The 25,188-nt window shown below is 47.6% G+C and overlaps 2 protein-coding genes across 2 annotated transcripts in view; one reads left to right on the top strand and one right to left on the bottom strand.

Annotated features, from left to right (window-relative positions):
• Positions 1–2,306: 2,306 nt before the first annotated feature.
• LOC141075923 (uncharacterized) lies at positions 2,307–24,236 on the bottom strand. Its single transcript, XM_073563131.1, has 7 exons — positions 23,964–24,236; positions 16,276–16,425; positions 15,967–16,146; positions 15,761–15,884; positions 15,580–15,677; positions 15,291–15,381; positions 2,307–3,717 (listed from the first exon to the last, which is right to left on the bottom strand). Exons 1-7 carry the CDS (start codon positions 24,210–24,212, stop codon positions 2,444–2,446), a joined length of 2,166 nt encoding a protein of 721 aa, XP_073419232.1. The 5' UTR covers positions 24,213–24,236; the 3' UTR covers positions 2,307–2,443.
• LOC141075925 (uncharacterized) overlaps positions 24,197–25,188 on the top strand; it is a 68,331-nt gene continuing 67,339 nt past the window's right edge. Inside the window, exon 1 of the mRNA XM_073563132.1 lies at positions 24,197–24,300. The gene's annotated coding sequence lies outside the window, so the exon portion shown is untranslated. The remainder of the gene's footprint in view (positions 24,301–25,188) is intronic.

Genomic DNA, 25,188 nt, shown 5'->3' with positions numbered 1-25,188 from the left:
GTATGTATGGTCCCCTCACCCCCACCCTGATACACATGGCCATCTCATCCTTACCTAGTATGCATGGATCACTCATCCCTATCCTGGCAGGAATGATCGCCCTCATCCCTATGCTAGTATGCGTGGTCAAATCCCTATCCTGGTATACAGTGCCCCCATCTCGTCCTAGTATGCAGGGCCCCATCCCAGTCCTGGTATGCAGTGCCCCCATCCCGGTCCTGTTATGCATGGCCCCATCAGAAAATATTTAAAAAAAATTACACTTACCTACCCAGGGGCTCCCTCACAGCGTCCTGCTCCGATGCCAGCAATTGTTTTAGGCTATGTGCCCACACTACAGAAATGCTGCAAAATTGTCTGCAGCATTTCCACAACTCCCTGCCGTGAGTAAAATGCATGCGGAATTTGCAAGCTTTTTCCGGCAAAACACAAGCATTTTGCAAGCGTTTTTAGCTTCCATAATGCTAGCACTTTCCAACCGATTTGAAGCATCGCTTGAAAAAGTGATAAACAGGTTGGTCCCACTTGTCAAGCATAGTGCTTGACAAGTGTGACCAACTTTTTACTATTGATGCCGCAAATGCAGCATCAGTAGTAAAAAACAGAATGTAATAATAAAAAATTATGTGTATACTTACCCTCTGTCGGCCCCCAAAGTCCTCCCGGTCCTTAGCGACGCTGCCAGCAACTTCTGTTCCCAGGGATGCATTGCGCGAATGACCTCTGATGACGTAGCTGTCACGCAACCGTGACGTCACAAAGGTCATTCGCGCAATGCATCCCTGGGAACAGAAGTTGCTGGCAGCGTCGCTTAGGGCCGGGAGGACTCCGGGGGCCGACAGAGGGTAGATATATCCATTTTTTTTTATTTTAATTCTATTTTTTACAGGAATATGGTACACAGGGCATGGAGGAAAGTCTCCTCCAGACCCTGGGTACCATCCGCACATGAAGCACTCACTTTACGTATAGTGGGCATAGCCACATGTGTAAAGTAAGCGTTTCAATGCAATCCTATAGCAAAGGAATCGCCGAGATTCCGCAAAATTAATGGACATGGTGCGGATTTTACTGCGATGCGATTCCACAGCGGAAAAATCCACGGCATAGGCACAGCAATTGCGGATTCCCATAGGATTGCATGGGAATGCGTTGTTATAGCGTTATTTGCACAGCTGCCGGAGTGCTCACCGGGACTGTTCATCAGAGATAGTGGTATTCATTACTCTTCAGTAGCGCGCAGTGTCAGCCACCGGCTTCCTGCTACTGCTGGCGGTCATGTGTGCCGCTACTTAAGAGAAATGAATATTCATTGGATTCATTCATCAGGAGACTATTTGATATTGAACTATATTCAAGCGAGACTAGAAGAAGAAAACCCTAAAATCATGTATCATGTTAACCGAAACAGTCAGAAAACTAGCCCCATATTGGCAGATCCCAGACCTCAGACTATATACTGTGTAAGTTTATAAGCCCCTCCAGTGTCAGGAATAGATAGTATGTGATAATCCTGTATATACCGCTCAGGGAACACTTACCTTTCAGAGATAATTTCCATATTCATACTAAATAATGGCACAGGTCTCCCAGACATTATGACTGCACATATCCCTAGTCTTTATACCGATATTGCACTCATTCCTTGACAGACCGCAGCATGGCCATTAGTTAGAAGCTGCTAATGATGTTTGGAGCAGGTAAGTTTTCCCTGAGTGGTACATATTGGGCCGTCTGAAGACTGAGTTTAGTCTAGGACAATTTGTCTGCACTACTAATTAACAGCAGTTACATTACCAAACTAGGGCAGTCCCTATAGGAGAAAACACAAGAATTATACTGTATTGTCACATACTATCTATTCCTGACACTGGAGGGGCTTATAAACTTACACAGTATATAGTTTGAGGTCTGGGATCTGCCAATATGTGGCTAGTTTTCTGACTGTTTTGGATAACGTGATAAATGATTTTAGTCTTTTTTTTGTCTAGTCTCGTTTGAATATAGGTCAATATTAAATAGTCTCCTGATGAGTCGCCTTTGGTGAGGACGATGAAACCCATAGAAATGAGAGGCCTATGTACTGTACTGAACTGTGGGGTACATGTTTTTTTCTATTAGTCACCTATTGACTAACCTTCAGGGGATGAATTATGGGTATAGTTTTATATTTGGAACTAATAAAACTTAGTTTATCCTTTTGTTAGCAAACATGAGGAATGACAAGAGACAACTCATTTAAGAAGATTCAATTTTGGCTAAAACTATTCCAACATTATGAACACAAAAAAGGCTTCTCCCCTATGTGACATCTCTGATGTTTATTAACAGTTGATTTCCAAGTAAAACATTTCCCACATTATGAAAATGAAAAAGGTTTCTCCTCTGTGTGACTGCTCTGATGTCTAACAAGAAGCGCTCTCTGGTTAAAATATTTTCCACATTAACAGGAAAAAGGCTTCTCTCCTGTGTGAGTTCCATGGTGATTAACCAATAGTGATTTTCGGATAAAACATTTCCCACATTCTGAACAGGAAAAAGGCTTCTCCCCTGTGTGAATTCTCTCATGTGTAACAAGACTTGAATTCTGAGTAAAACATTTCCCACATTCTGAACATGAATATGGCTTCTCTGCTGTGTGGGTTTTTTGGTGTGCATCAAGATTCCCTTTCTGGCTAAAACATTTCCCACATTCTGAACAGGAAAAAGGCTTCTCTCCTGTGTGGATTCTCTGGTGCTTAACACAAGCTGATTTATTGTTAAAACATTTCCCACATTCTGAACATGAAAAAGGCTTCTCTCCTTTGTGAGTTCTTTGGTGTTCATCAAGATTCCCTTTCTGGTTAAAACATTTCCCACATTCTGAACAGGAAAAAGGCTTCTCCCCTGTGTGAGTTCTATGGTGACTAATAAGAGTCCCTTTGTGGTTAAAACATTTCCCACATTCTGAACAGGAAAAAGGCTCCTTCCCTGTGTGAGTTCTATGGTGATTAACCAATTGTGATTTCCATTTAAAACATTTCCCACATTCTGAACATGAATATGGCTTCTCTTCTCTGTGAATTCTCTGATGTGCAATAAGAGTTGAATTCTGAGTAAAACATTTCCCACATTCTGAACATGAATATGGCTTCTCACCTGTGTGAGTTCTATGGTGATCAACCAATTGTGATTTCCACTTAAAATATTTCCCACATTCTGAACATGAAAACGGCTTCTCCCCTGTGTGAGTTCTATGGTGATTAACCAATTGTGATTTCCGGTTAAAACATTTCCCACATTCTGAACATGAATATGGCTTCTCTTCTCTGTGAATTCTCTGATGTGTAACAAGACTTGAATTCTGAGTAAAACATTTCCCACATTCTGAACATGAAAAAGGCTTCTCTCCTGTGTGGGTTTTTTGGTGTGCATCAAGATGCCCTTTCTGGTTAAAACATTTCCCACATTCTGAACAGGAAAAAGGCTTCTCCCCTGTGTGAGTTCTATGGTGACTAATAAGATTCCCTTTGTGGTTAAAACATTTCCCACATTGTGAACATGAGAATGGCTTCTTTGCTTTAGGAGCAGTGTGTTTTTTAATGCCTCTTTTGTGACTTTGATTTTCCTTAGTAGTCAGTAATGAATCAGAAGATGGGACCTGTTTCATAGGATCAGATGACAGATCTTTGCTGTGAATGGATGATGATATATCTGAAGTAATGGCATTCACTTCATCTGTCAATGGAAAAACAGATAAGGCAGGTTACAGTTATTGCAAAAGTTAGGGTTACTGTTAGGCAAAAGTAAGGGTTATTGTTAGGGTTACTGTTAGGCTAAAGTTAGACTAAAGTTAGGGTTAAATGGTCCGTCAGTATTATAGTGCAGAGGAGGCTTATACACTTTTATGTTCTGACAGTGAAGAAAGTGCAGGGTCAGATGGCGATGTGGATTTTGAGGGCTTTAGTAGCAGCGACAGTAATAGATCAGAAATGAGCAGTGATTCTGGTCCATCCTCACACACAAGGACCAGTACAACAAGAAGGACAAAGAGCGCTTCTGGAGAAATGTCTCCAACTCAGGGAACAATGCCCAGTACTAGCGGTGTCCCTAGTGCTCTTGAATTGGCGCACACCAATGACAAATTGCACTACAACTTTTGGGGTCCAATTTCTCCTGTTACCCTTTGGAAAAAAAAATGGAGGGCGAAAAGATCATTTTTTTGTGGAAAAAAAATGACTTTTTATTTTCACGGCTCTACGTAATTAACTTCTAAGAATCACTTGGAAGCTCAAAACGCCCATCACACATTTCCTTGGGGGGGGTCTAGTTTCCAAAATGGGGTCACTTGTTGTGGGTTTCCACTGTTTAGGCACATCAGGGGCTCTACAAACACGACATGGCAACCACTAATTATTCCAGCATATTTTACATTCAAAAAGTTAAATGGCGCTCCTTCCCTTCTCAGCCCTGCAGTGTGCCCAAACAGTAGATTTCCCCCACATATGGGGTATCATCGGCATGCTCAGGAGAAATTGAGAAACAAAATGTATAATCCATTTTCTCCTGTTACCCTTGCGAAAGAAAAAAAAATTAGGTCTAAAGGAAATTTCTTGTTATAGAAATGTTTATTTTTTCCTTCCACATTCCATTCATTCCTGTGAAGCACCTGAAGGGTTAATAACCTTCTTGAATGTGGTTTTGAGCACCTTGAGGGGTGCAGTTTTTTGAATGGTGACACTTTTGGGTATTTTCTGTCATATTGACCCCCCCAAACTCACTTCAAATGTGAGGTGGTCCCTAAAAAAATGGTTTTGTAAATTTTGTTGTAAAAATGAGATCGCTGGTCAACTTTTAACTCTTATAACTTCCTAACAAAAAAAAATTGTTTCCAAAATTGTGGTGATGTAAAGTAAACATGTGGGAAATGTTATTTATTAACTATTTTGTGCGATATGACTGATTTAAGAGCATTCAAAAATGTGAAAAATTTTTGAAATTTCCTTTTTTAACGAATAAACGCAAGTCATATCAGATAAATGTTACCACTACCATAAAGTACAATATGTCACAAGAAAACAGTCTCACAATCGCCAGGATTCGTTGAAGCATTTTAGAGTTATGACCTCAGAGTGACACTGGTCAGAGCTGAAAAAATTGGTCACAAAGGCAAAAACAGGCTCTGGCGTGAAAGGGTTAATATTTTGTTGCACAACCTTTTGAGGCAATCACTGCGATCAAACGCTTCCTGTAACTGTCAATGAGACTTATGTGGTGCTCTGATTACATATTCATCTGTATTGGCTTATGACAGGTCGCTGATCCCTCACTGACCTGCCCCCATTATTACATAATGCATATAATAGCATTGATATTAACGGTGATAATGCCTATAATATTGTGAAAAATTTTCAGGATTGAGAGTCCTCAGTAGTTGATACCTACTGAGGACTCTCAATCCTGAATATTTTTCTATCCACTGGCTAACACGGTACATTGTGGCTATTGTGAGGCTTAGAAAAAAAAATTACATCCAGCAAATTGTCACCGGCGATGGCGGCGCCTGCGTAGTAGCGTCTATAAGAGACTACACCCATCACTGTCCCCAATCTCCTCTTTTTCCTGTACTGATCTGGCTGTTCATCACTACAACGACACTCTTAGAAGCACCCTTGACCAAGTAGCGCCCCTCACCCTCAGAACTTCCAAACACAGAGTAAAACAACCCTGGCTCACATCGCAAACTCAACTTCTCCAGCGATGCTCTAGGTGTGCTGAACGCCTATGGAAAGAAACCCACACACCAGAAGACTTCATCCACTTCAAATTTATGTTAAGAACCTATAACGCTGCCCTTCACCTCGCCAAACAGAACTACTTCACCACCCTGATCTCTTCACTAGCCAACAACCCCAAGAAACTTTTTGACACCTTTCACTCCCTCCTCAGGCCAAAAGCACAAGCCCCTATCACAGACATTTGTACTGATCACCAGGCCTCCTGTTATGATTGAGTCACCGTAGGAGGCAAAAACAGAAATGCTCGCTAAGTCCAGAAAACCAGAGAAGTTGGAAGCTAACGGATTGCAGACCCCTGAACTTAACAACACAACTAGCAGTAGCCGTGGGGGGGTTCCTACGGTGCCCTAGACCCTTCGATCACAGCCGGAGAAATAAATAGGCCTAAAGAAAGAAAGGGGAAATCTAAACTGCCCCAGAGCAGACCCCAAAGCAATAGGCAGCCCCCCACAAATAATGACGGTGAAGCAAGATGAAAACACTAACACAGACAGAAAGATAGGCTGAGCAAAGACGGGGCCCAAACTAACTACATAGGAAAGGACAGGAAGGCTGCTGTCTGCAATCCGTGAAAAACCCTATGAAAATAAGAGCCAACAGACTGACAGTGAAAAAGGCCCTGAAGACGCTAGGCTTCAAAAAGCTATGTCAGCACTCAGGCATATACTGAAGACAGAGCTATAGGCACAAGGGGAATCAGCTCACCCCAGCAGGGAATGGCAGAATCCAGAAAAGCAAGGAAAACAAAAACAAAACACAGATGCAACAGGCAAAGCAAAAAACTTAGCTTTAGGAGAGCAGGAATCAGACTGGTGTCCTAGAAGTCCACAGAGAAATCACCCGCAGGGCAGAAGGGCGTTGTCCGCCTTATATCCAGTCAGAGACTCCACTCAGCCAGTCATCATCATTAGTCTCAGATGCCTGATAATCAAGCTCACTACCATTCCTTACCAGAAGAGGGAGTTCCTCGGGCCTCAGTGTTGAAGGGAAAAATGAACTCACAACAGTACCTCCCCCTTGAGGAGGGGTCACCGAACCCTCAACCACGCCACCAGGGCGATCAGGGTGAGCCCGATGAAAGGCACGCACCAATCTTATGGCATGAATATCAGAGGCAGAGACCCAGGAATTATCCTCCTGACCATAACCCTTCCACTTAACCAAATACTGGAGTCTCCGTCTAGCCAGACGGGAATCCAGTACTTTCTCTACCTCATATTCCATGTTACCTTCAACCAATACAGGATCTGGAGGTGCCACCCCCGGAACAACAGGTTCAACAAACCTCTTCAACAAAGACTTATGGAACACATTATGGATTTTAAATGTGACAGGAAGAGCCAAACGAAAAGAGACCGGATTAATAATCTCCAAAATCTTGTAAGGTCCAATAAATCTAGGCTTAAACTTAGGAGAAGCCACCTTCATAGCAATATTTTTTGATGATAACCACACCATATCACCAACCTTAAACTGGGGACCAATGGTCCTATGTCGGTTGGAAAACCGCTGTGCCTTTTCCTGGGAGAGAGATAACTTATCCACCACTTGGTCCCAGATCTGGTGCATTCTCTCCACCACAGTGTCAACACCTGGGCAGGCAGAGGGGCTCCACCTGCCCTGAAGAAAATAGAGGATGAAACCCAAAGTTACAAAAAAAAGGTGACATCAAAGTGGCAGAACTAGCTCTATTATTTAAAGCAAATTCGGCCAAGGGCAAAAATGAAACCCAATCATCCTGATCAGCGGAAATAAAACATCTCAAATATGACTCCAAGGTCTGGTTTGATCTCTCTGTCTGCCCATTGGTCTGAGGGTGAAACGCAGAGGAGAAGGACAACTGAATACCCAGCTTGGAACAGAAAGTCCTCCAAAATCTAGAAACAAACTGAACTCCTCTGTCAGACACAATGTTCTCAGGAATCCCATGCAAGCGAACCACCTGTTGCAAAAACAGGGGCACCAACTCAGAAGAGGACGGCAACTTTGGGAGTGGTACAAGATGAACCATCTTAGAGAACCTATCACAAATCACCCAAATAACAGTCATCCTTTGAGAGACAGGCATATCAGAGATGAAATCCATTGAAATATGGGTCCATGGCCTCTTGGGGACAGGCAAAGGCATCAACAACCCACTAGAGCGAGAACACGATTTAGACTGGGAGCACGTCCCACAGGACTGCACAAAATTCCTGACATCACGAGACAAGGAGGGCCACCAAAAGGACCGACTCACCAGATCTCTAGTACCAAAAATACCTGGATGACCAGCCAAAGCAGAGCAATGAACTTCAGACATCACTCTCTTCTTCCACTGGTCAGGAACATACAACTTTCCACTGGGACAACGCTCAGGTTTGTCCTCCTGGAACTCTTTCAGAGCAAGTCTCAAATCGGGCGAGATGGCAGAAAAAACCACCCCTTCGCCTAAGATGGTAGCAGGCTTGGTCACCACAGGAGAATCAGCAAAGAAGCTCCTAGAGAGGGCGTCAGCCTTGACATTCTTAGTTCCAGGAAGAAAAGAAACCACAAAATCAAAACGTGTAAAAAACAAGGCCCACCTAGCCTGTCTAGGGTTCAAGCGCTTAGCCGACTCTAGGTAAATCAAATTCTTGTGGTCAGTGAGGACCACGACTTGATGCTTAGCTCCCTCCAACCAATGTCTCCACTCCTCAAATGCCCATTTCATGGCCAGCAGTTCCCGATTCCCCACATCATAGTTACGTTCAGATGGAGAGAACTTTCAGGAAAAGAAAGCACAGGGGATTCATTTTAGATGTTACAGGATCCTTTTGGGACAAAACAGCTCCTGCATCAATCTCAGAAGCATCCACCTCTACCTGGAACGGAAACGAGACATCAGGCTGCCGCAAAACCGGGGCGGAGGTGAATCTTCGCTTCAGCTCCTGAAAGGAAGAAACAGCCTCTGGAGACCAATTTAACACATCAGCACCCTTCTTAGTCAAATCAGTCAATGGCTTGGCAATACTAGAAAATTTTGGTAGAAATTTCCGATAAAAATTAGCAAAACCCAAAAACTTCTGGAGGGCCTTCAAAGAAGTGGGCTGAACCCAATCGTAAATGGCCTGTACCTTGGCCGGGTCCATTTCAATAGTTGACGGAGACAAAATAAATCCCAAAAAAGAAATCCTCTGTACTCCAAAAAGGCATTTAGATCCTTTGACATACAGGGAATTCTCCCTCAAGATCCGGAACACAGTCCGAATATGTTCCACGTGAGAATCCCAATCCTTGGAGAAAATCAAAATATCATCCAGATAGATAATCAAAAATTTATCGACAAAATCTCGGAAAATATCGTTCATGAAACACTGGAAGACAGAAGGGGCATTAGTGAGCCCAAAAGGCATCACCAGGTAATCAAAATGTCCCTCCGGAGTATTAAACGCCGTCTTCCATTCATCCCCATGCTTAATGCGAATAAGATTATACGCCCCCCTGAGGTCAAGCTTGGTAAACCAGCAAGCACCTTTAACTCTGGAGAATAGATCCGAAATCAAGGGTAACGGATACTGATATTTAACAGTAATCTTGTTGAGGGCACGATAATCAATACAAGGTCTTAATGATCCATCCTTTTTGGCTACAAAAAAAAAAAAAAAAACGGCACCTAAGGGTGATGAGGATGGTCTAATGTGACCCTTCTCCAACGCCTCCTTAATATAGGATCGCATAGCCTCGTGCTCGGGTACAGATAAATTGAAGAGCCGACCCTTGGGAAATTTACACCCCGGGCTCAGCTCAATTGCACAGTCATAACTCCTATGAGGAGGCAGAGACGCAGACTCATTCTCACTAAATACATCCTAAAAGTCCTCCAAATAATCAGGAACATCATGTGACTGAGGAGAGGTGGAAAACACCGGAGCCTCATAAAAGGCACACCGACAACCCCAACTCACCACAGACACAGATTTCCAATCCAAAACTGGATTATGAATTTGTAACCAGGGAAACCCCAGAACAATGGTATCATGCAGATTATGCAACACCAAAAACCTGCAATTTTCTTGATGGTCTGGGGCAACCCGCATTACCACCTGGGTCCAAAACTGAGGTTTATTTTTAGCCAAAGGAGTAGCATCAATCCCCCTCAAAGGGATAGGAGTCTGCAGAGGTGTCATCGGAAATCCACAACGTTTAGCAAAATCCAAGTCCATTAGATTTAGGGCTGCCCCCGAATCCACAAAAGCCTTGGCGGAAAATGTGGACAGGGAGCAGATCAGAGTAATAGCAAGAAGAAACTTAGGTTGAACACCACCAACAGAAAACGTGTGTGCAAAGCATTTCTCTCGTTTAGGACAGACAGAAATAATATGCGAGGCATCTCCACAGAAAAAACACAACTTATTACGCCTTCTGAACTCCTGACGCTGCTCTCTGGACAAAACTCTATCACATTGCATAGGTTCAGACATTTGTTCAACAGGTGGCAACACCTCTCGTGCAGTTTTGCGTTCGCGCAAACGCCGATCAACCTGAATGGCTAATGACATAGAATCGTCAAGACCAGAGGGAACAGGAAATCCCACCATAGTATCTTTTACGGCTTCTGACAAACCCTTCCGAAAGAGAGCAGCCAAGGCATTATCATTCCAGGTAGTAAGTACCGCCCACTTTCGGAATTTTTGACAGTACAATTCTGCAGAATCTCGACCCTGGTTCAATGCCAGCAGAGTCTTTTCAGCCTGATCAATGGCATTAGGTTCGTCATACAACAACCCCAAGGCTTGAAAGAATGCATTCACATTAGTCAGAATAGGATCATCTGGTTTCAAAGAAAATGCCCAATCCTGGGGATCGCCACGCAGCAAAGAGATGACAATTTTAACCTGCTGCGCGGAGCTCCCTGACGAATTGGGCTTCAAGGCAAAAAATAGTTTACAATTATTTTTGAAATTCAAAAATTTAGATCGATCCCCAAAAAATACATCAGGTGTAGGAATCTTTGGTTCAGCAGAATGTGAATGAGCAAGGTAGGCGGAAATTCCCCGCACTTCCGCAGCGAGCTGCTCCACACGATCAGACAATTGCTTTATCTCCATTGAGAGAAAAAAAAATTCCCCCTACGGCCTCAGAGATAGAGGAAAAAATATACACACTTTTTTTTTTTTTTTTTACAATTCTTTCCTGCTATTGAGTACCCTAGGATCTGCGGTACGGCGGGTGATTCTGTTATGATTGAGTCACCGTAGGAGGCAAAAACAGAAATGCTTGCTAAGTCCAGAAAACCAGAGAAGTTGGCAGCTAACGGATTGCAGACCCTTGAACTTAACAACACAACTAGCAGTAGCCGTGGGGGGTTCCTACGGTGCCCTAGACCCCTCGATCACAGCCGGAGAAATAAATAGGCCTAAAGAAAGAAAGGGGAAATCTAAACTGCCCCAGAGCAGACCCCAGAGCAATAGGCAGCCCCCCACAAATAATGACGGTGAAGCAAGATGAATACACTAACACAGACAGAAAGATAGGCTGAGCAAAGACAGGGCCCAAACTAACTACATAGGAAAGGACAGGAAGGCTGCTGTCTGCAATCCGTGAAAAACCCTATGAAAATAAGAGCCAACAGACTGACAGTGAAAAAGGCCCTGAAGACGCTAGGCTTCAAAAAGCTATGTCAGCACTCAGGCATATACTGAAGACAGAGCTATAGGCACAAGGGGAATCAGCTCACCCCAGCAGGGAATGGCAGAATCCAGAAAAGCAAGGAAAACAAAAACAAAACACAGATGCAACAGGCAAAGCAAAAAACTTAGCTTTAGGAGAGCAGGAATCAGACTGGTGTCCTAGAAGTCCACAGAGAAATCACCCGCAGGGCAGAAGGGCGTTGTCCGCCTTATATCCAGTCAGAGACTCCACTCAGCCAGTCATCATCATTAGTCTCAGATGCCTGATAATCAAGCTCACTACCATTCCTTACCAGAAGAGGGAGTTCCTCGGGCCTCAGTGTTGAAGGGAAAAATGAACTCACAACAGCCTCCCACTTTACAGAAAAAATAGATAATATCCGTCAGGAAATCTGCACCCAACCACCAAGTGCTGTGATTCCCATGGCTCACTTTCCACATTTGATCCCATCACAGAAGAAGTCTCCAGACTCCTGTCTTCTTCTCGTCCGACTACATGCACGACCGACCCCATTCCCTCACATCTCCTCCAGTCTCTCTCTCCAGTCATCATAGCTCACCTAACTACAATCTTTAACCTCTCCTCGGGCATTTTCCCATCCTCCTTCAAACAAGCCATCGTTACTCCATTACTAAAGAAACCCGCTCTCAACCCATCCTGCACTAACTACAGACCAGTCTCCAATCTCCCCTTCATCTCTAGACTTTTGCAGCGCCTAGTCTACTCCCGGCTTACCCATTACCTCTCCACTCACTTCCTCCTAGACTCTTCACAGTCTGGCTTTCGCCCCTACATTTGACTTAAACTGCACTCAAAGTGACCAATGACCTTCTGACAGCAAAACGTAATGGTCACCACTCTCTGCTCATTCTTCTTGACCTTTCTGCATCTTTCGACACTGCTGACCACCGTCTCCTACAGTCTAGGCTCCAATCACTGGGCATTAAGGACACTGCTCTCTCCTGGTTCTCTTCCTATCTTTCCGACTGCTCCTTCAGAGTTTTGTTCTCTGGCTCCACGTCATCTCCTATTCCTCTCAATGTCGGGTACCTCAGGGCTCAGTCCTTGGCCCTCTTCTCTCTCTACACCGCCCCAATTGGACAAACCATCAGCAGATTTGTCTTTCAGTAACATCTTTATGCTGATGACACACAATTATACACATCATCCCCCCACCTTACCCCCGCCGTACTACAGAACGCCAGTGACTGTCTGCCCGCAGTCTCCAACATCATGTCTGCTCTCTATCTGAAACTCAACCTCTCAAAAACTGAAATTCTTCTGCTCCTGCCATCTACTAACCTCCCTATATCTGACATTTCCCTCTCCGTGGGTGGCACCATAATAATGCCCTGGCAGCAGGCGCGCTGTCTGGGTGTTATGTTTGACACCAATCTCTCCTTCACATCCCATATACAATCTCACGCCCGCTATTGCCGCTTACACCTAAAGAACATCTCTAGAATCCGCCTTATCACCATGGAAACAACAAAAACCCTCACTGTAGCATTGATCCACTCCCGCCTGGATTATGGGCAGCATGGTGGCTCAGTGGATAGCACTGCAGCCTTGCAGCCGCTGTAGTCCTGGGTTCATTGGGGACAGTGATGATAATGTGTGCAAACTGTAAAGCGCTGCGGAATATGTTAGCGCTATATAAAAATAAAGATTATTATTACTGCAATGCTCTATTAATTGGCCTCCCCATTACTCTACTATCCCCTCTCCAGTCCATCCTTAATGCAGCAGCCAGGGACATCTATCTGACTAATCGGCACTCGGACACGTCCGCTCTTTGCCAATCCTTACATTGGCTGCCCATTCATTATAGGATCCAATTCAAAGTACTTGTTCTCAACCACAAAGCTCTCCACAGTGCGGCACTCCCCTACATCTCCTCCCTCATTTCTGTCTATCGGACTGACTGTTGCGCTCTGCAAACGACTTTCGACTAGCATCTGCACTAAGTACCTCCCACTCCTGACTCCAAGACTTCTCCCGTGCTGCGCCAATCTTTTGGAATGCTCTACCCCAAGAAATGACTATCCACAATTTGCATAGTCTCAGGCGTTCCTTTAAAACACATTTGTTCAGAGCGGCCTATCACGTTCACTAATCAAAGTCACTGTATGTGTAAGTGCGCGTGTGTGGCCCATTCACTATCTCCATCCATCCCTCACTCCCACAAGATGGTTGGACCATCATTGTAAATACACACCTGTACTCTGTATCTCCCCCACCTCATTGTAGATTGTAAGCTCTCACCAGCAGGGGCGGCTGATTTTGCTTTAATTATTGTATTGTTAACATTGTTACTTATGACTTGTGTTTTGAAACTGTTAAACTGTAAAGCGCTGAGGAATATGCTGGCGCTATATAAAGATTATTATTATATAAAAATGGGGGGCAGGTCAGTGAGGGATCAGTGACCTGTCATAAGCCAATACAGATGAATATGTAATCAGAGCACCACATAAAGCCCCGCCCACAGCCCCACCCACAGGCACGCCCACAGCCCCGCCCCAGAGCACGAGAATCTCATTAACTGAAAGCTACAAATACAGATTACACAACAGTAAACCAGAGTTGCCCTAATTTATGGTAGAACATTGGAGCTACTATGAATCCTGACCAGAAGATTAGAGATAATAATATTGCTCCCCATTTCAGGAGAGATTGTGCAGTAATCTGAATTCCTTAGGATCAGAAACAATGTAATTTATGACGTGGAGTGAATCCATGACACCAGGGCTGGAGCCAACACATCTCCTGCAGGCGGGAATAAATGTATATTACAGCCCTCAGCCACGCACAGCTTAGAGATCTATCAGGGCACAGGTGGAATGTTTGTCCTGGAGATTATCACAATCCTCCTTGAAGTTAGTTGGTTTTAATACAAATTGAAAAGTCAGGATAAAGGGAAACTCTGCTGTTATTGGACAGAAATTCACACTTGGCCTCACTGCACATTTACTGTTGTCGCTCATAAAAGGGAAGTTTGGCCAGAAAGACTGGACCTGGTCTTGTAGGGACCATGAGACATTCAGCAGCACAGAAGGGAGAGAAGATTCATCCGATAAGATCTCAGGGATCTAGGAAGCCAACAGCATCATTACCCTCCGCTTTCTCTTACAGGCCCAGCATAAGATTTTTCTTCAAGTGATTTTCTATCTTGTCAGCATATTCTACGTACGCTGTCATTTGGCTTTATAGTTACAGATCTGAGCAGGTAACGGTCAGCGTCTCCTAATGTGAAGGAGAGAATGGCTAATGAAATCAATTATTAACCCTTATACAAGTCAGTTCAGATATGGTGTACCAAGATGGCGTCTGTGTCTTCAGACAACACCCTGGAAGGAATCCTTGGAATGCAGAAGCTGAGATACTGGATACCATACATGGAAGTGAAGCTGAAATGGACCTATCATAGACTGACACTGGCTCCTCAGAAGATTGTGTGACACCCATTTCCTGTCTCTCTGTCATAAGAATAAACTTCAGTTGTGTGCAAGCCTTTGCTGAGAAAGGAGTAGACATCTAACTCTGTGTTCGGTGTGACTCTTGAAGCGTGCACTCGGCCTATATTGGGTGAGGTACAAGCAATCATATAGATCTCGCTTTAAGGGATCACCCTCACACTAATCCCAGGGGTTATGTGGATCCTCCAGGTTGTAAGTTCTATAGAAAAGGGCTTTCAATGCCCAAAGCCATTTGAACAGTTTTGGGTGGAGGAGAATGTTGTGGTCTAGAGGCAAAATGGTGATCATGGTAATACGGCCGGACTACACCACCGATAAAGCAGCCACAGCCGGTGACTGAGAGGAATCTGTGACTTCTCTGCATTCAGTGGTTACTACTCACCTGGGTAGTCATATGTGGGAATCTCCTCTTTACACCGCTCATCATCTCTCACATATGTCTCTGTAGTATTAATATGGGTCAGATCTTCACCCTGAAACAAATATTGTAAAAGTCACAGACAGATGGAGACATCCCATCTATGATCAGCTCTAATCCTGCCATCTCCACCGTTCTCATTACACAAGTACAAAACATATAATACTGGTGGTTAAAACAAGACTGAGCACAAGACCTTCACAGCCGCCTACACATCATAGGGGAGATCTCCTGACACCTTCTCTCCATCTACCTGTTGATCCTGAGGAGCACTGGGATCTTCTTGGTTACAGTCCAGTGGAAGAAGAGGACGGGGACATCTCTCTGGTGTTGTCCTCTTACTGGATAGATCTGGAGGAAACACATACAGGGACTGAATTCATTCTCTACATACAGATAATTATAGGCCGTGTGTATTTAGTCCTGTCTATTACCTGGTGATGTGAGGGGCTGGGGAACCTCCATTATGACGTTCTTGTACAGATCGCGGTGTCCTTCTAAATACTCCCACTCCTCCATGGAGAAATAGACAGCGACATCCTGACACCTTATAGGAACCTGACACATACAATGATACCGTCATCCCCCGATCCCTTCATAGCGTTACTCTATAATGTCCCAGCATTCCCAGCAGTGTCACCTCTCCAGTCAGCAGCTCAATCATCTTGTAGATGAGTTCTAGGATCTTCTGGTCATTGATGTCCTCATGGATCAGGGGGTGAGGTGGAGGCCCCGTGATTGGGCTCAGGGGTCTTCCCCATCCCTCAGACACAGGGTCCTGACAGCGATCACTAGAGGTCTTCTTCACCACTGTGTAATCCTGGTTATGGAGAGACACATGAATAAATCTCACTACAGACATTCCCAGAGTCCTCACCTCTCCAGTTCTGTCCACCTGTTATTCCCATAGATAAGAATGATGTAATGTGACGTCATCAGAATCTCTCACCTCTCCAGTGAGACGGAAGAGGATCTCTAGGGTGAGGTGTAACATCCTCTCCGCCATCTTGTCTCTGTCCATATACATCCTTGATGGGTAAACCAGGAAAATTCTCTTTTGTAGAAGATCTTCACTGAGAGGATCCGATATTGTAGAGACCTGAATGAGAAGAAGATGATCCGATGTAACATCATAAGACCAGCTCGCTGGTCTCCCGCCTGTCACACGCAGCAATGCGTGCTGGCCAGCGGGAGACCAGCGACCCCAAAAATGTCCAGATGTTTCAACAACGATCAGCGATACCCGGCAGAGGGGCCGGTCGCTGATAGCTGTCACACACAATGATCTCGCTGGTGAGATGGCTGTTGCGTCACAAAACTTGTGGCTCAGCAGCGATCTCGCTAGCGAGATCGCTATGTGTGATGGGGGCTTTACAAGCCCCTGAGCGTGTGGACACAGCCAGGACACTCCATCCTGTTTCAGTTTATGGTGAAGACCAGCCCACCCCACCTGATGAGAGACATTGACATGACAATTTCTCCACCTCTGACCCAAGAAGAATCCATCATGCTGGTTGCCCTACAAGAGCCTCGAACAACCGGTGCAAGCCTACTCAAGGAGGTGCTGGATATAGTACCCAATAGCCTGTGGCCCAAGGGAGACTTCAAGTTGCGCCAGGGTGGGTGTCACTCAAGTCTGGAACTCCGTACCCTCACAATGCCCAGCATCCCCTGTCCACCACCCAGAGTCAAACTGTCTCTGACCAACTGGAGGTCTGAGTGGAATCGCTGTTCAACAAACGGCCTAAGAATTTTGGTATGGGCCAGGAAATTTTCAACCCAAAGGGACCTTACACGCTTCATGAAATGGCTGCACTGTTTCCGGCTCCAGAGGATCATCTTGGACAAGATTCTGAAGGTGCTCCCTGAAGTTTATCCAGGCCCTTGACCAGAAGAAGGCCACTCAGCTCCTCAAACTGGTTAACAAATTCTGACCTGAGATCAAGCTGGGTGAAAGGAACGGCTGCTGGCTGGTAAAGAAAGTGAAAAATGAGGATGAATGAACTCATGAAGATCAACATCCAACACTGCGGAGACACCATCACGTTTCTCAACGCAGTGATTCTAGAGCAATGCCCCCCATCCCTTATGGGAAATATGTAAAAACATGCAAAACAAGCCGCGGAGACACCATCACGTTTCTCAACGCAAGCAATGACTAGCCAGGTCTTTCCCCGGGAAGGAACAACCACGGGAAGCGCAGTCTCCAATGAATGAAACCACCTATGCCAAAACATGGTATCCATCCACAGACAGCTGTTTCGGGGTATTGCCCCTCATCAGTGTGGAGTAGGAAAATGGCCAGTAGGAGCAATATCTAGAGGCATAGGTGGTTTCCTTCATTGGAGACTGCCCTTCCCGTGGTTGTTCCTTCCCAGGGAAAGTCCTGGCTAGTCATTGCTTGCGTTGAGAAACATGTGATGGTGTATCCGCGGCTTGTGTTTTGCATGTTTTTACATATTTCCCATAAGGGATGGGGGCATTGCTCTAGAATCACTGCGTTGAGAAACATATGATGGTGTCTCCGCAGTGTTGGATGTTGATCTCCATGAGTTCATTCATCCTCATTTTTCACAGTCTTCTAGACATTGCTCCTACTGGCCAGTTTCCTACTCCACACTGATGAGGGGCAATACCCCGAAACAGCTGTCTGTGGATGGATACCATGTTTTGGCATAGGTGGTTTCCTTCACTGGAGACTGCCCTTCCCGTGGTTGTTCCTTCCCGGGGAAAGACCTGGCTAGTCATTGCTTGCATTGAGAAACGTGATGGTGTCTCCTCGGCTTGTGTTTTGGCTGGTAAAGAAGACGTCCCAGCAAAAAGACCCCCTGTGATCTGAGCAGGGGTTACCACAATGACCGCCTTGGTGGAGAGCAAGAAAGCTCAGCTGGACGTCATCTCTGATGAAGAGGACCCCAGTAAACGGCTTGTTTCCCTGCCGGCTCTGTGCCAGAAGATGGTAGTCCCTCACGGAATTGTGAAGAGCAAGGCCAGATTGAGCCGCCTCGTCCATAGGAATCATCGTGCAGTCCCAGCTTTTCCCGATCAGGAGGAAACCTGTGAAAGGAGAAGCAGCCAGGTTCAGAATGGTGCATGACCTGAGGGCTGTGAACAAAGCAACCATGTTTGAAACCCCAGTTGTGCCAGATCTGCACACTCTGCAGTCAAACATGCCAGTCACAGCAACAGTGCTCACGGTGATGGATCTGTCCAATGCTTCCTTCAATGTTCACCTAGACGACCTGAAAACGCATAAGGGGGTGCAGAACACATGGACAGTGATGCCCAAGAGGGCCCAGAACAGCCTTTCACAGCTCACCAAAGCATTGTCCTTCATCCTCGTCAACTGGATTGCAGAACATGCAGAAGTCATCGACATCTCTACCTGCACAGCCCTTTCCTTGTCTCCTCTACTCTACCTGGTGGAGCAGCGATGCAAGTTCTGGAAAAACTGAGTCCAGGTGTCAAGTTACGTTCCTGAAGACACCGTATGCCGGCCAGACAAACCGCTTGACAGATGACCGGAAGACCGCTGAGAAGATGGCTGATGCAGGCCTTCCTTGGTCTAGTCTCGTACTGCAGAACTTGGATCCCTGGTGCTCCAGTCTTAATGCAGCCTCTGTACAATTGCATCAACGCATTGCAGCCTTCATCTCGTACAGGAAACTGAAAGACTCCATAGTCTCTGTGCCAGCTCCAGGCCTCCCTGACTACGAGAAGCCATTCCATCTTTACCGAATGGAAAAAGAAGGTCATGCCACTGAGGAAAACCAGAGGCCTCTAGACTAACTCTCCGCTGGCCTGGATCCAGTTGCAAGGGGGGGTCCCTCCTGCATGAAAACAATATTTGCAGCACACGTCCTCCTGGACAAGGCTGCTGATGTCATTATTGGACAACCAATGGAGATTCTCTCTCCACCACTCTTCAGTGCTCTCAGCCGTTGCCTGACTCTACTCCCACTCCCAAGGGGGGGGATGCAGATACGTCTTCCACCGCCATTCTACTCCCACTCCCAAGAGGGGAATGCGGATAAAGACTCTTCAGAGAAAAATCTGCAGGATACCGTAGATCTGCAGTAACCAGCAATCAAGACATCCTATGGTCCAGAAGTCTGCCAGCCCAAGAAGCAGAACTGATAGCGCTGATGAAAGTACTCGCTTGGCATGGCACACGACTTCGGACCCATCTGGGCTGCAAGAGACTTCATCATAGCAAGCGGGTCAACCGTGAAGCATCATGGTGCAATCAGGGACCTGCTGGACGCTCTTCAACTTCTAAAAGTGGTGGCAGTGTTAAAGGTCAAGGCACACGGAAAACTGAACACAGTAGAGGCATGGGGTATCGACATGGCAGCCAAAGGAAGACCATATTGAAAAGTGGGAGAGTTCATAGAGCCCGGACGGCAACTACATAACGACTGAAGACGAGAAAACCTGACAAAAAATGACGTTCTGGGATCTGTTCAAGAAGTAGTAGGACCAGACCCCAAAGGAAAGCTGGATGCTGAAGGGAAAAAGCACTGAACTCCAAAACCCTGTCTACCTCAAGGCACACCCAGTCTACCTCAAAGTATGTACCCTATGGTGGTTCAATGGATACATCGCCCCCGCACAGAATTGAAGACACAGATGAATGACCTGATTGGTCTGGACTCCCACCTTAACAGCCAAATTTCCAGCAGATGTCTAGCACCTGACAAATGCAACATTGGGCGAGTGGAAAAAGTTCTCCCACATCATCTGGCCTGAAGCTTTCCCAGTAAGGAACCAGTTGGTGAAGACTACTGCAAAGAAGCTACAGTCATGGCCAAAAGTTTTGAGAATGACACAAATATTATATTTTCACATGATCTGCTGCCCTCTGGTTTTTATGTGTGTTTGTCAGATGTTTTTATCACATACAGAAATATAATTGCAATCATATTATGAGTAGCAAAAGGTTATATTGACAGTTAGAATGAGTTAATGCAGCAAGTCAATATTTGCAGTGTTGACCCTTCTTCAGGACCTCAGCAATTCTCCCTGGCATGCTCTCAATCAACTTCTGGATCAAATCCTGACTGATAGCAGTCCATTCTTGCAAAATCAATGCTTTTATTTTGACTGAATTTGAAGGTTTTTGTTTGTCCACCCGTCTCTTGATGATTGACCACAAGTTCTCAATGGGATTAAGATCTGGGGAGTTTCCAGGCCATGGTCCCAAAATCTCTATGTTTTGTTCCCTGAGCCATTTAGTTATCACCTTTGCTTTATGGCAAGGTGCTCCATCATGTTGAAGAAGGCATTGTTGATCGTCAAACTGCTCTTGGACGGTTGGGAGAAGTTGCTCTTGGAGGACATTCTGGTACCATTCTTTATTCATGGCTGTGTTTTTAGGCAAGACTGAGAGAGAGCCCATTCCCTTGGCTGAGAAGCAACCCCACACATGAATGGTTTCAGGATGCTTGACAGTTGGCATGAGACAAGACTGGTGGTAGCGCTCACCTGGTCTTCTCTGAATAAGCCGTTTTCCAGATGTCCCAAACAATCGAAAAGGGGATTCATCAGAGAAAATGACTTTACCCCAGTCCTCAGCAGTCCACTCCCTGTACCTCTTGCAGAATATCAGTCTGTCCATGATGTTTTTCCTGGAGAGAAGTGGCTTCTTTGCTGCCCTCCTTGAGACCAGGCCTTGCTTCAAGAGTCTCCGCCTCACAGTGCGTGCAGATGCACTCACACCTGCCTGCTGCCATTCCTGAGCAAGCTCTGCACTGCTGGTAGCCCGATCCCGCAGCTGAAACACTTTTAAGAGACGGTCCTGGCACTTGCTGGTCTTTCTTGGGCGCCCTGGAGCCTTTTTGGCAACAAGGGAACCTCTTCTCCTTGAAGTTCTTGATGATGCGATAGATTGTTGACTGAGGTGCAATCTTTCTAGCTGCGATACTCTTCCCTGTTAGGCCATTTTTGTGCAGTGCAATCATGACTGCACGTGTTTCTTTAGAGATAACCATGGTTAACAGAAGAGAAACAATGATGCCAAGCACCAGCCTCCTTTTAAAGTGTCCAGTGGTGTCATTCTTACTTAATCATGACAGATTGATCTCCAGCCCTGTCCTCATCAACACCCACACCTGTGTTAATGGAGCAATCACTGAAATGATGTTAGCTGGTCCTTTTAGGGCAGGGCTGCAATGATGTTGAAATGTGTTTTGGGGGATAAAGTTCATTTTCTAGGCAAATATTGACTTTGCAAGTAATTGCTGTTAAGCTGATCACTCTTTATAACATTCTGGAGTATATGCAAATTGCCATTAGAAAAAATGAAGCAGTAGACTTTGTAAAAATTAATATTTGTGTCATTCTCAAAACTTTTGGCCATGATTGTACTCTCAAAAATAGTGTGCAGATATGGGGTTCCAGAAGTAATAGCAAGTGATCAAGGACCTACATTCACAGCAAACCTGACACAAGAGATCCGATCAGCAGTAGGGTCAGACTTAGGCCTACACATTTCCCACCATCCAGCACCATAGACTAAGTGGGACACTTAAGAGCAGCATGCTAAAAAATTGCCCAAGAGACAAACCATGGCATTAGACACTCCCATAGGCTCAGAAAAAGCTGTCACCAATATTACATTTTATTTGGGTCTAAACTCAGGTTAGGGGTACTCTTCCCAGCAGTTGACTATGCAATGTGATACTTTGCTTGTGTAATTGAATTTATCAAGAATCTTGCTAATGTCCACTCTCGAGTTTCTTCTTCATGGCCAGGTCCAGATTCGGTGCCTGGTATGCACGTCCTGAAGTCAGGAGACCGAGTGTTGGTGGAAAAAGTTTGTAAGGAGAGCACTCAATTCCAGATTTGATGGCGCTTCTCCAAGTGCTGACGCCACAAACCTGGAGGGAGAACCCCCACCTGGATCCACGCATCGCATTGCAAGAAAGCTCTCATACCAAGAGATACACCTGAGCTGGAATGATGCTGTGGAAGCCCTACCTGACTGAATAAATTACCTACCCGCTAGAGAATACACACCACTGACTGCATAGACTGCTAAGAGACTTTACAATGCAATGAGCCCCCGCTAGGGACAGATCTCCTGACCGCCCATTTGCAAAAGTCTGTATGGAGGGGGGGCGTATGCATCAGGCATGCGTCAACCCACTGGCAGCATAGAAGAGCTGCAGCGCTTGTGACAGGAGCAGGATTCTTAGGGCAAGTGATATCTAAGGGGGGATTGTGATGGAAATATATTTCATATAGATCTCACTTGCATATATCCTTATATACATATATATATACACATACATATATATATATATATACACATACATATACACACAACATACAACAGCTCTGGCTCCGCCCCCGTCCGCCACGTGCCAGCTCCGCCCCCGTCCGCCACGTGCCAGCTCCGCCCTTGTCCGCCACGTGCCAGCTCCGCCCCCGTCCGCCACGTGCCAGCTCAGGCTCCACCCCGTCCGCCACGCCCCAGCTCAGGCTCCGCCCCAGCTCTGCCCCGTTCGCCACGCACCAGCTCCGCTCCCGTCCGCCACCTGCCAGCTCAGGCTCCACCCCGTCCGCCAGGCCCCAGCTCAGGCTCCGCCCCATTCGCCACGCCCCAGCTCCGCCCCCGTTCGCCACGCACCAGCTCCGCTCCCGTCCGCCACGTGCCAGCTCAGGCTCCACCCCGTCCGCCACGCCCCAGCTCCGCCCCCGTTCGCCACGCACTAGTTCCGCTCCCGTCCGCCACGTGCCAGCTCAGGCTCCACCCCATCCGCCACGCCCCAGCTCAGGCTCCGCCCCGTCCGCCATGCGCCAGCTCCGCCCCCGTCCGCCACGCACCAGCTCCGCTCCCGTCCGCCACGCGCCAGCTCAGGCTCCGCCCCAGCTCAGGCTCCGCCCCGTCCACCAGGCGCCAGCTCCGCCCCCGTCCGCCAAGCGCCAGCTCAGGCTCCGCCCCAGCTCAGGCGCCAGCTCAGGCTTCGCCCCGTCCGCCATGCGCCAGCTCAGGCTTTGCCCCGTCCGCCATGCGCCAGCTCCGCCCCCGTTCGCCACGCACCAGCTCCGCTCCCGTCCGCCCAGCGCCAGCTCAGGCTCCGCCCCGCCCGCCAAGCGCCAGCTCAGGCTCCCCCCCGCCCGCCATGCGCCAGCTCAGGCTCCGCCCCATCCGCCAGCTCAGGCTCCGCCCCGTCCGCCAGCTCAGGCTCCGCCCCGTCCGCCAGCTCAGGCTCCGCCCCGTCCGCCATGCCCCAGCTCAGGCTCCACCCCGTCCGCCATGCCCCAGCTCAGGCTCCGCCCCGTCCGCCATGCCCCAGCTCAGGCTCCGCCCCGTCCGCCATGCCCCAGCTCAGGCTCCGCCCCGTCCGCCATGCCCCAGCTCAGGCTCCGCCCCGTCCGCCATGCCCCAGCTCAGGCTCCGCCCCATCCGCCATGCCCCAGCTCAGGCTCCGCCCCATCCGCCATGCGCCAGCTCAGGCTTCGCCCCGTCCACAAAGCGCCAGCTCAGGCTTCGCCCCCTCCGCCAAGCACCAGCTCCGCCCCCGTCCGCCGCCTAAGGCTCCGCCCCGTCCGCCACGCGCCAGCTCCGCCCCCGTCTGCTCAGGCTCTGCCCCCGTCCGCCACGCGCCAGCTCTCCCTCCCCCCTCCACACACCGTCTCCCTTCTATCCTCTGCGGGGTGTCGCCTCCTCCGGGCTTCTCGGTGTGTTGTGCCGCGCTCTTCCCCGCTGACTGCTCCGCTCCTGTGCTGCGCGCTCTCCTCACTGCTCTCCTGTCGCTCCACACAAGAGCGATGTGATACCGGAAGTGTACTGCTTCTACTTCCGGTTACAGCTGTTAAAAAAAAAAAAAAAGTAGAGGCTAAATCCAAGTCGGCTTGGAGCTGTGCTGACGTCAAGCCCATGTGACCAGAAGGGGCGGGGCCTCCTCCTCCTCCTCCTCCTCCTCCATAGAGCAGAGCAGCAGACAGGAAGCTGCAGGTGTCATGGCAGGTAAGTGGATGTTCATGCACGAGCTGGGAGGGGGTGATGTTTCTTGCATGGGGCTGCATGAGCATGCTGGAGGGGGGTCTGCCTGGGGAGAAGGGGGTGATGTTGCTTACATGGGGCTGCATGCTGGAGGGGGGACTGCCTGGGGAGAAGGGGGTGATGTTGCTTACATGGGGCTGCATGCTGGAGGAGGGTCTGCCTGGGGAGAAGGGGGTGATGTTGCTTGCATGGGGCTGCATGCTGGAGGAGGGTCTGCCTGGGGAGAAGGGGGTGATGCTTACATGGGGCTGCATGCTGGAGGGGGGGTCTGCCTGGGAAGAAGAGGGTGATGTTGCTTGCATGGGGCTGCATGTGTATGCTGGAGAGTGGTCTGCCTGGGAAGAAGGAGGTGATGTTGCTTGCATGGGGCTGCATGCTGGAGGAGGGTCTGCCTGGGGAGAAGGGGGTGATGCTTACATGGGGCTGCATGCTGGAGGAGGGTCTGCCTGGGGAGAAGGGGGTGATGCTTACATGGGGCTGCATGCTGGAGGAGGGTCTGCCTGGGAAGAAGGCGGTGATGTTGCTTGCATGGGGCTGCATGTGTATGCTGGAGGGTGGTCTGCCTGGGAAGAAGGGGGTGATGTTGCTTACATGGGGCTGCATGCTGGAGGAGGGTCTGCCTGGGGAGAAGGGGGTGATGTTGCTTACATGGGGCTGCATGCTGGAGGGGGGACTGCCTGGGGAGAAGGGGGTGATGTTGCTTACATGGGGCTGCATGCTGGAGGAGGGTCTGCCTGGGGAGAAGGGGGTGATGTTGCTTGCATGGGGCTGCATGCTGGAGGAGGGTCTGCCTGGGGAGAAGGGGGTGATGCTTACATGGGGCTGCATGCTGGAGGGGGGGTCTGCCTGGGA

The sequence above is a fragment of the Dendrobates tinctorius genome, unplaced genomic scaffold, assembly GCF_039654945.1.
Source record: "Dendrobates tinctorius isolate UK_male_01 unplaced genomic scaffold, ASM3965494v1 ptg000380l, whole genome shotgun sequence".
NCBI lineage: Eukaryota > Metazoa > Chordata > Amphibia > Anura > Dendrobatidae > Dendrobates > Dendrobates tinctorius.
This window is presented reverse-complemented; position numbering and strand designations above follow the sequence as displayed.